The sequence below is a fragment of the Urocampus carinirostris genome, chromosome 6, assembly GCF_059441175.1.
Source record: "Urocampus carinirostris isolate Australia breed hairy pipefish chromosome 6, RoL_Ucar_1.0, whole genome shotgun sequence".
NCBI lineage: Eukaryota > Metazoa > Chordata > Actinopteri > Syngnathiformes > Syngnathidae > Urocampus > Urocampus carinirostris.
The window spans coordinates 25,613,662-25,626,445 of record NC_142354.1 but is presented as its reverse complement, the minus strand read 5'-3'; the positions used below and the strand labels follow the sequence as shown (position 1 = coordinate 25,626,445).

Genomic DNA, 12,784 nt, shown 5'->3' with positions numbered 1-12,784 from the left:
TGCCATCACGGAGTCTTGGCTTTCCCGACGCCGCATTACATCACCGGCTCGAACGAGACGAAGACTCCGGTAAAAACAGGGGTTGGAGACTACGCGCTACAATAGTAGCGGAACCATTGATACACAATGCTCACTCGATATGGAGTTTCTAGCTATGTACCGGGAGAGTTAACTGTGGTCTTTGTGTTTGCTGTATGCTTTCCACCGCTAACAGTTTCGCCAGGTGCTAACGTTAGCATAGCGCTATATCTCCTGCCCGCTGCTGAACGTCAGCTTGCACTACCCCAACGGAGCTTTATCGTCGACGGCGACTTTAATCGGGCATGTTTATTGACTGTACTCCCAAATCCCTTCAATTGTGGACTCCCAAATCTACTAATTGTGGACTGAGCGATTCGGAGGAACGCTGGACTGTGTAATGTAAGATCAAACATTCGGGAACTCTGTTTGACCCTCACAACATGGCAACTGGCTCACAACTGTGCTGGTGTTACTCTGATGACATCACAGCACAGGATGTCAAAGACAAGACAGGCTGTCTTCGAAATGCATTATCTCGGAAAATAAGTGGAAATAAAGAGGATTTTATGCAAAAAACATGGACTATTTCCTCACATTTTGCATGTTTAAGAATTTGGGATTAACCTTAAATATGAGTAAATTTGTGTATGAGTGAATTTTTTATGTTAGTCAGTGTGATATTTGAAAAAGAAGAAAGACAGACAACCCCCAAACATTGGTTTACAATAAAATGCTCAGCATGTTTCAATAGTCCACAAGTTTTCATCATTCTTGCAGTCATTTTCTCACTTTTGGTCGACCAAAAATTGTAGTGGTTTAGACATTTTGACGCCTAAAATGTTTTAATCGAGAGCAACTGGCAAAATGGTCCCCCTTGAAATTGTTAACCATGGTTGAATTTCTTAGCTTGAGACAGGTTCAATACCACATTTGTGAACCCAATTTAGTTCATTGTTCTCACTTATTATGTATTTTTTCCGGATTGCAAAACAGTCACAGGAAAGCACACCAAACTGGCACAGGATTTATCCGACTTCAACGATGCTCGGTTCGGACCATACTGTTGTAAATCCATTACAATGGCATCGTTTGTGCCAAGACTACTTCTTTGTGAGTTAAGTGGTAGATTTCTGTGCCGGCTAGCTGCCAAAATGGCGGGCTGCTACGCGCTGCATTGCCAGACATGGAGATAAAAGGAAAAGCATCTCCTGTAAAAATAAATCTGTTGGTCGTGGTTTAAGAGAACGGATGGACAAATGTCGAGCAGGTCATAAGTCTTATTTTACCAGTGCTGGCTAATAGGGCTGCACGATTTTGAGAAAAAAACCTAATTGCGATAATTCAGTCCAGTGTTGCAATTTTGATGCGATTTTAAGAATAAGTTTAATTTTCTGTCCCATTTTGTTTTTTTCATAAGTACTTAACCCTTGGATGCATAACATACCAGTACATACATTCCTTCATGAGTGAAATCAGTACTTAATGGGGAAAATAATCCAAAATACCGATTGCATCATATCATACATATGTTTTATGAGGAATACTTAAAATATGACAAGATTGCAACTTTTTAGTTTTTAAATATTTTGAAGAATAACAACCCATGGGGTATTTTTTTTATCCCAAATATGCATTCAAAGGTTAATACTAGTGACAGAGATGTCAGACTGTTGAGAAGCAAAGACGTGTCTGTACGATGTCACCAGTCACACCTAGACATACCCTTAGAAAATTTATAAAATGCTAATGTTTAGTATTTCAGATGGTGATCAAATTTGACAAGGTACCAGGTAAGGCTTCAAGTTATCGTTTCACCTGTTTTCCACCTAAGATGCCCTACTATACTCATCTGCAGGCATTTGATTGCAAAAAAAATAAATAATAATAATTCAGGCGAGAATAAAAACCTTCTATTTCTGTGTGTTCCAACTTAGATTACTCAATGTTCGTACACTTGCAGCGATTAATTCAGTTAGTTTCAAAATAGACAGAAATGGTCCAGATTCTCCAAATGGTTCAACAACAGCATTCAATTTACTTTGTGTACATCTTGGATTGAGTTCTCATGTGAATTTTACAGGGGTTGAATTTAAATAAACAGCGCTCTCTTCTGGGGAGCTTTGTTAGGGTTGCTCTATATAAATCTAAAAAAAAAAAAAACAATCTTTTTAGATTAAAGCAAGCTACCACAAACCCAAATAGATACAAATTTTCACCCCATCTTTCAATCCAAAGCATAAACTTACCTGGCTGCTTCTGACGGGGTTTAGGCAGGTTGGTGACGCAAGTGTGAGGACACATGAGGATGTTGCAAGGGTGTAGGGTGCCCTCTAAGAAGAACTGCTTTGTGTCTGAGATGTGGATGCCTCCCAGGGGTGTTTTGGGTAACGTGTTGGCTGGGACCAGAGCCAGGCAGTAGAGACCCACTTGGTGGATACTGTCAATTGCCTATACAGGAGAGCGGGACCATTAATGGCTACTTCACACATAGCATGTTTGTTTTTGCTGGACATGCAAGTTAAAAGAAACTAAAACATCTGGTCGAAGCTTTTACCTGAAGTACTCGACTCATCCACTGGAAGCTGTCCTCCTCACTGGCGTCTGGCCTCTGCTCAGCCACAATCACGACTCTCTCATCATAGAACACAGTGACTGAAAAAACGGCAATCCTGATGCCCATAAGGACACACACACGCAAAATGTCATTTTCGAAAAAATACTGGATGTTTACAAAATATCCACTCATTCATTTAATTCCAACCATTTTTCCAAGATGACGGTGGTAAAATTAAGCAACATAAGAAACATAATACTTGATATGACCAATTATAATCAATTGTTTTCTCTAATCTAATTTGAATAAACGGATTGCATAATTGTTTCAAGAGAAAATGAAAGTAACTTAAATCAGCTAAATCAGAACACCTGACTAAAAAGATTCTTATTTTACTACATTTTTCTAACAGGAATTTACTTATTCATTTATTTGCTTGTTTGTTGTTTTTTTTATGTATTCCTTTATTCATTTAATATTTGTCAATCATCTGCCATCTTATATATCAGTTGCATATTTAAGTGTATTTTTTCTTATTTTAATCAAAAACTGGTTCACCATTGTTATTTGTGTATAACATGCATTTTTTTTTACCTCAAAAAAATAATTCAAAGGTTGGGTGCGGATTTTACACGAGGCTTTGCGGTAATATATTACCGTATTTCCATAACTATTGATCAGTCCAAATATATAAATCGCAAAACATTGGATGCAAGATGAATCAAACCCGGGTCGCAGGAGTGAGAGCACCGCATCCTAATCATTTGGACCACCAGTGAAATATAGCAGTTGACATATGAAAGGGGCATTAGATTTAATCTCATTATTGGACTATTTTTAATCACTGTACTAGAAGCGGATATTATAAAGTGAAGAAAACAGAAAGTTGTCCCGAAATATATAAACGCAAAAAAAAAAAAAAACGACGAGCGAAACAACTCTTTGGGGTATCTGATGATGATTTTAAAGGACCTTAAATAAACACTTACATTTTATGTCGTTATTGTGCTTATAGTTTACAATGTCAATAAATGATTTTAATCAAAGCAACAGGTATTCAATGTTTATTACTAACTTAGTCTGAGCTGAGAAAAACCCAAAATGTGATACTGATTTTTAATCAAAAACTAGGTGTGCGCGATATACATGAGTGCGTGTATAAAATACAGTATATGTGGCAGAAAAACATTTATTTTTTGTATTTTACTGGAAAAATAGCTAAAAAAATATAGTGAAATAAGGAAAATAGTTTAAACATATTTTAAGGATTACTGGTCATTTTACTAGAATAATAAAAAATAAAAATAAAAAATTTAGTAGAACATTGTTTTTATATTTGCAGTGCAACCCTCTCACCTCCCACGGTACACGGTCTTGACTGGCTCCACAGCGAGCGCGGTGGCCACTAAATCGTCGGCATTGTGTCTCCGTCCACTCACTTGTAGAAGACCCTCGATTTTGCCCACCACAAAAATCAGACTTCCCTGGAAATGCATTGGTGGGTTAGAAAGGAAAGAAAGACGGATCAAAAATTTAATGAAATATTCCATCTTACTGGTCCAACAAAGCCCAGAAGACCTGACCGCACAAATGGAATCTCTCCAATGGGGACTCCGTTAGCATTTACCGGTATTACCTGGAGACAAAAAAAAGAATGAATTAAGTAATGAGTAAACCTTTAAATAACTAAATATAACCCCACTCGGATACCTCAAAAGTATTTTTGGTGAGCCCTGGCAGGCCGTAGTACATGGTACCTCCAGCCCGGGAGTTAATTATGATCTCACCGATCTCATCAGTTTTACACAATTGAGGAGGCCCGTCGGGTTTGACTATGCACATCAAAGCTGGAAGCACACAAAGTCAGAAAATATATGTAAGTATGTACAGAGATCCCTTGTTTTTTGCAGTTAACGGGGACAAGAACCACCCGCAAAAAGAGAAAATCTGCACCTCCATAAAAGCCCCCAAAGGGTTAAACTTACCTCGACATGACGTCATTACTGTCTTACAGTATACAACTGTAACAAAATAACAACTGTAGATCTACAATTGATAACACACAACGCATAATTAGCATCAGGTGCCTCAATTTATGCCAAGTCTCTGCGATGATTAAAATAAAAGAGTCCCAAAAGTAGCTGTTTCCCACAATTGTAGCACTAGGGCATCTGTTTCATGGCTAATCGACCTGGCATTGGCCAGATACAGGGTCTGCAGCAGTGGCTTAGCAGAATTGTTAGCTTAGCCGTAGCAGTAGGCCAGACCTGCAGCCCCTTTTGAATTACAGAACGGTTTTCTTATGCAAAATTAATATGAAATGTATTACGATATTCTCGCCGCTTGGCCCAATAATAACATCAACAATTTGGTACCATGTCTAAAAATAGTGTGATGAGATAAGACCTGTTCGTGTATCATTTTGCATCCCTAGTGGGTTATGATTCTTGTTGCATGTATATTTTTTGTGTAATCCTTAAAGTCTGATGCGCCTTATATGTGAAATAATATCACAAGAGGCTAGTTTTTGGGGGTGCGTCTTGTAATACGGTGCAAATAAGTGGAGATACATGTGGAAAATATGGTAATTAGTTTATATCTTTTTAGATGTATGCTTTTAGCTCACCTCCGGGCATGACATGCCCTACGTCTTGCACAGTGAGGGCAGAATTTTTGTCCTCTGTGTTGACTCTGATGACTCCATGGCTCAGGCCGCCCAGGGAAAGGACAGCACGGGCAGGAAGGGGGGCGCCTGGCAATCCGGGTCTGTATCAGTGAGGGTGTCATTTGTTATACCGCAACAACAACAAACTAACTCTCAAATGTGGGTCAGTGTTGCACCTTCGTATTGCTACTGTCATGGCCTCCGGGGATGTGGCACAGGGACAGATGACCTCAGGCTTTAACCCGTGGGATTGGAAAACGTTCAGGAAGGCATCACAGGAAGAAACCGACCCTGAAAACAAGCACACAAAGAAATAGGTGAGACTGTATGTACCGGTATTATTATTTTCTGTAAGAAATTATCATCAGGATTTCTCACAGGGGTTGGCGCCATCAGCAACAATCAGCATACGTAATGACACCAGGCTGATGTCTCTATGGTCCCGGTGGGCCATCATGGCCCAGTGCAGGTCCCGACACTTCACCAAAGCTAATCGGGCTGTTGAACACATTTTTACATGTTGTCGCATTTTGGGGAAGTAATTGTCAATGTGAGGCACTATCTTTTTACCTTTGTGAATGTGAACCCTTTGCACCCAGGAAAGAGGGCACGCCTTCATGACTGCATAGGGAACACTTATAGTGTGGATTCTGTTCATCACAGCCTGTTAGCAAAAAAAGACATTTGCATTTAAGGTACCTAAATACGTAGTTGAAAAAATGTGGTATAGGGCTTTATCTGCTCCTCCACAAAACCAATTATATGTTAAATGACAATGATTTCTATTGACGTAAACAAAATGAAACTAGGCTGGTCATGTGTTAAGACTAATGATTGACAATTTTAAGGCAGTCACGTTTGGGCCTGGGCCCAGGTTCTTACTTCTATGACAGACCTAACCCAAGTTATAATAATAGTGCAATACTTATAAATGAGAACGAAAAGTGCATCATAACAATAGTTCAATGAAAAGAAGTGCAATAACTTATTATAGTGTGGAAAATATGGTGGATTTTCATTAATATCCGGGAATATAGCATGAATGCTCTCACCGTAAGAACCCCATGCCAAAGACCCATGTCCTTCTTACAGTCTAACACGTTCACCAACGTTTCACCTGTGAGGAATAAATAAAGGACATCACAATTATATTGATTGAGATAAACCAAAATCTCAAAAAAAAAATCCACACTCACTCACCCTCACAGTAGTTGCAGGCCTGTGTTAGCGCCTGGCAGTGGGTCAGCATGGCAACCTTAGAGACCGCCACGCCAACAACGGTGCCTTCCTTATTTGCTTTGTACTGTGTGGGAGAGAAAAAGTAGTAGTCAAGTGCAGTAGTCAAGAAAAATCTTTTTTACGTGAATGTATCGCCAAAACTGAGAACACCCTAGTGTCCAATGCCTTTCGTCGAAAATAAGCGGATTTAGTCTTTGACTCACCCCTGAATTTAATAAGGGCAAGTGCAAAAGAAAAAGATGGATCTTTCAAGAAAATCATCTTTGTCACCTCAATGTATGCCGGGTCAGTGTTAGCAGTCGGAATGTGCGGCTGCCAGTCTTTTGAAGGCTTGGTCAGGTACTTTGAGTCCGTGATCACCCATTTCATTCGAGGCCAGCCTGGCAGACAACAGAGTCAGCCAAAGTAGGCTTCATTTAAAAAACTATCTCATCAGACTGAGCACATCCCAGCCCTTGGTTATTTTTTTCCCTTAATATTCTTGGCTAAATAATTTGATTAAAATAGTGGAGATACTTGGTGAGTAATTCAAAGCAAAATGGCAGTTGTTATAGTCAAAAGCACTAGATTTTACAACCTTTAAACTGCATAATTTCTCCAGTGGGAGTCTTGGGTAGACCCTTCAGACATATTTCGCTAGTGAGAGCCAGGCCCACACCGCAGCTACCAAGTAGAAAGCCCACCTGGCTGATACCTGCATCCTACGTGTCCAAAACACAAATATCCAAGTGTATTACAGCAAAAGCCTTGACTCTGAAGAAAGTCATTGACTGTAGAAAGCTCTTACCTTGCGAGAGAGAGGCACCTCAATTGGTACAGGTATGACCTCAGCCAGGAGGCAGCCATAGAAGGCCACCCAGAACATACCGGGGTCACTGTTGGGGTACACAAGTGCCACCTACACAAATTAAAAGGACCTAATGTTAATGATTCAAAAATCAAACAATTGTTATACATACTTAATATATTAATTGAGGTGGAGGTAGGATACTGAGACTCCAATTTGTATTGTTTTAATATGGGTGGTTTAAGTTATGTAAATGAAAACTTGTATTATTTTTTTTTTCTGTCCATTTTGCTTCATTCTATGTTTTATGAAAAAGTATATGGACTTTGCACTATATTATCACACATTTAAGTGTTCTACAAAGTTAGAAGGGATCCACGATGTACTGTACTTGTTGCATCATCCTGACAGCTAACAAAAAAGACACCAAGAAAAAAATAATCAAAACATAACGTTCTGCCTTTTACATAGTGTATCATATCATTATGACGTAAGAAAAATATAGATAATTGGGCTAATTAAAAAAAAAAAATCTGTTTTACTGTACTGTGTTTACTGTAAAAGTAATAATAATAAAAATAATATTAATAGTAATAATAATAGATTGTTTGAATTCAAACAATGATCTGTTATGAAAAATAGGACATAATTTGGTTCAGAATTAACTGTTTTACTAAAAACAAGTAGTAAAATAAATAACAAAATGATAAAATTAATATTGCAAATGCCCCACGACTCCAGTGAGGGCAAATACAGTAGTTCAGGAAAAGGATGACTGGATATTGGAAATTAAGTAAAACAAAATAATTTAACTTGGAACAAATTTTATTTCTAAATACTTTTAATACACGAATTCTTTAATTTTCAAACTGGACTTTTAGTGGTGTATTTTGTTGCCAGGAAGCTTTTGTGTCACTGTGTCCTCACCCTGTCCCCAGGTTTCAGAATCTGTTCATTTTTATTGCCAAGCTTGTTAAGGAGAGTATATGCAAGTTTCACACTGCGACTCCATAGCTTCCCTGAAAGACAGACAAATGAACAGTTACAAGATAACAATTACATATAATTATTTATCATGGTAATTATGGCATATATTGACATTGTAGCTATCAATACATTCAGCTCTTACCATAAGTCAGTGTGTAAAGCGGTTTGCCTGTAATGTCGAGGGCTGTGAGGGCGGGGCTTTTGCCTTGTGTGGCCCCCCACCGAGCCAACGCGGCCTGCAGGGCTGGGGGCCAATTACTCACCACCCCCAATGGTTCGCCCTTCACTGGGATGATCTGGCGGCCTTCTGGCTTGGGCATGTTGGGGTCTGGCTGGGGTACTGAGAAAGGACATTGTATGGAGCAGGGTTATTACAGACATAAAGAAGGTGATGAGAAACATTATTGATCAATCGCTTAAGCGTCTCACCTTCTACTATCTCCTCTGAGTCATCAGTGAAAAACTCACTGAGGGGGGGCCTCTTTGGTCTCTTCAGTGTGTTGAGCAGCTGCTGGATCTTTGTGGACACCCTGCTGTTCACTGGAACTCCTACAAGGCCAAAGCATAGGTGGTGGTTGAAATGTGGAATTTAAAGAGCACGTTTACGCACGCTCCGCTTGTGCACACATGAAGAAAAGTGCAGCTGTTTGAGCGTCTGATTTCCTCACAGTCTGCTGCTTCTCAGCCCACAAAACGTAACCAATCAGACATTTAGCTGGAATCCATTGATGTCATGTTTGGGATGGAAAAAGCAGCACACGTTGAGTATGATCATCACAAGGAAAACAAGGTGAGAGTTGGATCAAGAGTGTTTTTCGGACTGGGACTTGCGTGTCCACTGGGGGAATTGATTTCTCTATGCTTGGATTGCAAACTACGGGGGTAATCAGGGTAAATAGGACAAAGACACAAGGCTAGGGATAATATAGGAGAAGGCATTTTCTTACTCTGAAGATTAATTCTTCCTACCAGCCAGTCAAAAACATGTGACAAAGCAGAAACAGAGCGAGAGCAGAAAAAAACGGTGGAGTACGATTAATGGCAACATTAGAATTTAATTGACAGGATTTAAACGGGCTGCCATTTGGCATACAAAATGGAAAAGCTGCAAGGTTGGATTACCGTCTGCAGTCTCCATCATGCTGGACCGACTCTGCCCTCGACTCATCCCCCTGACCGTAGCGTTGGACGGCAAGTCAACCCGCGGTCCTCTGGCTGGAAGAGCAACTGCAGTTACATCTGGAGGTGGGGCGTTGTTCTCTGAGGGGGCTGCAAGTAGTGAGGTGAAAAATATTAATATGATTGACAGAATTGTTTTTACTATAATATTAAATTAAGTCAAGATGGTTATGATACAGTTGCTTCTCAATTGGCATATATTTTGTAACAATTAATAGAAAGAAGACACCAAAAAATATTGAGATAATATGTTTTACGCTTATTACATGAAATATAACCAATTTAAGTTAGTAGTGTGATCCAATCTTAACCCTTGGATGCATGACCAACAAATATAAACACGCTTCCATGAGGGGGGGTGGCAAATTAGTGGCCTAAAAAATAAAAACACTAATGACATCATGTAATAAACTTTTTTTATGAGGAAAACCCTGAACAAAAGAAAAACTGTTTATTTGTAAAGATTTTGAAGAATAAAAACCCATTGGGTAATTTTTGACCCCACTCGAGCATCCAATGATTAAAGAGGAATTCAAGCAAAGCTTTTCTTCACAAGAAATCTTTACAATATTAACTATGACATGATTTGAATTTATTTTGCTTTAAATTAGTTTTGCAAAAATAATACAATTGAATAAAAGCTTAAATTATTAAACATTTTAACAAAAATAATATTTTGTTCTCTCTCTGTGTTTGGTATTTAGTAGCCACATAAAGAGCAAAAATAAACAGTCAAATTGCATTAAACTACATTAAAGCATGGATTTAAAAATGCATTCTTTATAACAAAAAAAACTCTTTTCCTGTGATACAAGATGCAAACTTAATTTACAAAATTTTTGAATCTAGAAAACAAGAACATTTGTAGTTGGTTACATAGCACATTCTCAATTCTAAATAAAACACATTGTTTTACTCTACAGATGTACAATTGTTAACCTGACCATTGCAACATTTGTTTTCGTTGAATATCCTGAATAGCATTTTTCAAATGTGTGCTTTAATATTTATGCTTCTATTCACACATTTTGAAATGTTAATCAGGAAAAGAATGACTACAAATTACAACAGTCGCATTGTTAACCAAAATTATTATTTTTTTTTACGTTAAAACTTGCAGAACCGTTTAACAGCAGAATTAAGGATTATAGTATTTTTTCAAACTATATGGCCCACCGCCAAGATTCGTATGTGATATAGGTATTTTCATATATATGACACACTGGACTACAAGTTGCATGGAATTTAAATTACAGTAAGAGCTAGGGTTGCATAGTAAATAAATAAATAAATAAATACATTACAACTAAAATTATCCATTTTATAGAAGAAGAATTTACTTTTATTGTCATTTTTGTGCCCATGCGCACAGAACGAAATGTCGATACATCTGACCCGCACAGTTAAACTGTAGCGAGTCGATGTAGTTGCAGCCGAACAGGGCGTCGCCATTTTAGACCCAACTGCTGTGTTGGGAGTCATTAGGTGACCAAACCCCCCAATTCCAACCCTTAATGCCAGCGCCAAGCAATGTTGTAAGTATGACTCGACCGAGGCTTGAACCAGCGACCTCCCAGTCGCGGAGCGGGCGCCCTACCCACAAGGCCACCGAGCTTCATATAGAACATGAATTCACATTATGACATCTGGTTTGTGCACCAAAATATATGAATTAATTAATAAACGGTTACTATGCTGTCCTTACTCCGAAGTACACCTTTTTCGTCAGATAGACAGCTAGTTAACGAGGTATAACAACTTCTTGTTTTTAGTAACAGTTTATTCGACAAATACCACAACCATTCCCCTTAAAAGGTCGTCGTAAAATAAAAAGTAAGTAAAAAAAAGTACTGTTAGATTGCCAACTACACAGATACATTTGTTACCATAAGCAAAAAAATCTTCAATCACGTAATCACAATAAGTTTCATGCTTTAGAACAATTATAGTCCAAAGCAACAAAAAGGAAGATTTTCAATGAGCATGTTACCTACAAGAGGGCACTTGAATACCACTCTATATGTTTCTCAAAGGCAGAACCAGTCACCGTATGGAGTATTATTTGATTTGACTATGCATTTCAAATTTTATACAGCATATTTTTGGTGTATAAGATGCACTGGATAAGAGTGCACTTTCAAATTTCTGGCCAATTTGGGGTTCTTAGGCGCGCCTTGTAGTCCGGAAAATACAGTATTTTTCATCTGCAAAAAATACTGATACTATTTTGCATGTATATCTGTGTTATACACTATTAGTAACTTATACGTTAGTTGAATAATACCAATACGTTGTTACTTATGTACTGTACTATAAGTTGTTTAAGAACTGTGAAACAAGTTAAGTTTCCCACAGTGAACAGTCTCACCAATGCGACTGTGAGCCATCATGTTGGTAACAGCTGCAGTATGAGGCGGTGGCTGGTGCTGGGGCTGGTGCGGCTGCTGATACTGAGGTTTATACAAAGGTTGGTACTGAGGCTTATACTGAGGCTGGTTGTGGGGCTGCGGCTTGGCCTCCCCGTGAGACAAGGTGGAGGAGGCTGACGAGGATGTGGAAGAGCCCAGGGCCGAGCGGTTGATCCAGCAGTCGGGGGTCTGCATGCTGGAATTGGGCAAAGGTGCGGGGACGACTAGAGACGACTGCCTGCGTGCCGACATCTCGTCTTCAGAGGCTGACGAGGAGTCTGAGGTGAAACATTGGCATAAGAATAAAAAGTGATGATTTAACTGAACTGTCTGAAAGCCAATTGTGTCCTTCTTTCTCCCACCTGGTGGCGTGCGTGTTTCGACAGGAGATGGCACATAGGTTGATCGCCGCTTAGTAGGCATTGGTAGTGCCATTTTTTCTTCCTTGTGTTTAGCCAGGGCAGCTTGTACGGCTTCAGAATGAATATCTAATCAAACAAATAGCAAAAACAAAATGAAACAGCTGTATTGAATTAAACATTGAACTTAAATATTTGTACTTTAAACTTCACATTGAAAATATAGAATCAAGATGAAATATAGATCAATATTAACGACAATATTTAAAGGTGGAGTGCGTCATTTGAGATGTCTTTCAAAAGTTGAATGTAGAATATTTTCTCTATTAAGTATGTGTTAAGAGTGTCCAAAGAGCCCTTATATTTTCTCCCCACCGCTCTTATCTGCTTTATACTTACTTACAGCAGAGCTGTTCGGGGCAGAACACAATAGGTAGGAGGAACGGGGTGGAGATTAACTTCATGTTTGTCCCCACAGTTTTTTTATGTTTCCATTTGTTTGCTCTACTGCTCAGGGTGCAGGGATCTGCTCTGCTTAGTAATAAGCTTAAATTCAGCGTCTGATCTGAGGGTGTGGTCAGAATG

The 12,784-nt window shown here is 38.9% G+C and overlaps 1 protein-coding gene across 1 annotated transcript in view; it reads right to left on the bottom strand.

Moving 5' to 3' along the window:
* The window catches only part of dip2bb (DIP2 acetate--CoA ligase B (putative)b), a 62,590-nt gene that overhangs the window by 18,105 nt on the left and 31,701 nt on the right, over positions 1–12,784 (bottom strand). Inside the window, exons 4-24 of the mRNA XM_088338442.1 lie at positions 12,203–12,328; positions 11,801–12,118; positions 9,376–9,522; positions 9,201–9,218; positions 8,683–8,802; positions 8,396–8,593; positions 8,194–8,285; positions 7,267–7,377; positions 7,057–7,180; positions 6,750–6,859; positions 6,441–6,543; positions 6,293–6,357; positions 5,811–5,904; positions 5,619–5,738; positions 5,417–5,531; positions 5,202–5,341; positions 4,286–4,422; positions 4,131–4,211; positions 3,932–4,059; positions 2,576–2,690; positions 2,268–2,469 (exon numbers count right to left, since the gene is read on the bottom strand). Coding sequence (XP_088194568.1) covers positions 2,268–2,469; positions 2,576–2,690; positions 3,932–4,059; positions 4,131–4,211; positions 4,286–4,422; positions 5,202–5,341; positions 5,417–5,531; positions 5,619–5,738; positions 5,811–5,904; positions 6,293–6,357; positions 6,441–6,543; positions 6,750–6,859; positions 7,057–7,180; positions 7,267–7,377; positions 8,194–8,285; positions 8,396–8,593; positions 8,683–8,802; positions 9,201–9,218; positions 9,376–9,522; positions 11,801–12,118; positions 12,203–12,328 — 2,664 coding nt within the window. The remainder of the gene's footprint in view (positions 1–2,267; positions 2,470–2,575; positions 2,691–3,931; positions 4,060–4,130; positions 4,212–4,285; positions 4,423–5,201; positions 5,342–5,416; positions 5,532–5,618; positions 5,739–5,810; positions 5,905–6,292; positions 6,358–6,440; positions 6,544–6,749; positions 6,860–7,056; positions 7,181–7,266; positions 7,378–8,193; positions 8,286–8,395; positions 8,594–8,682; positions 8,803–9,200; positions 9,219–9,375; positions 9,523–11,800; positions 12,119–12,202; positions 12,329–12,784) is intronic.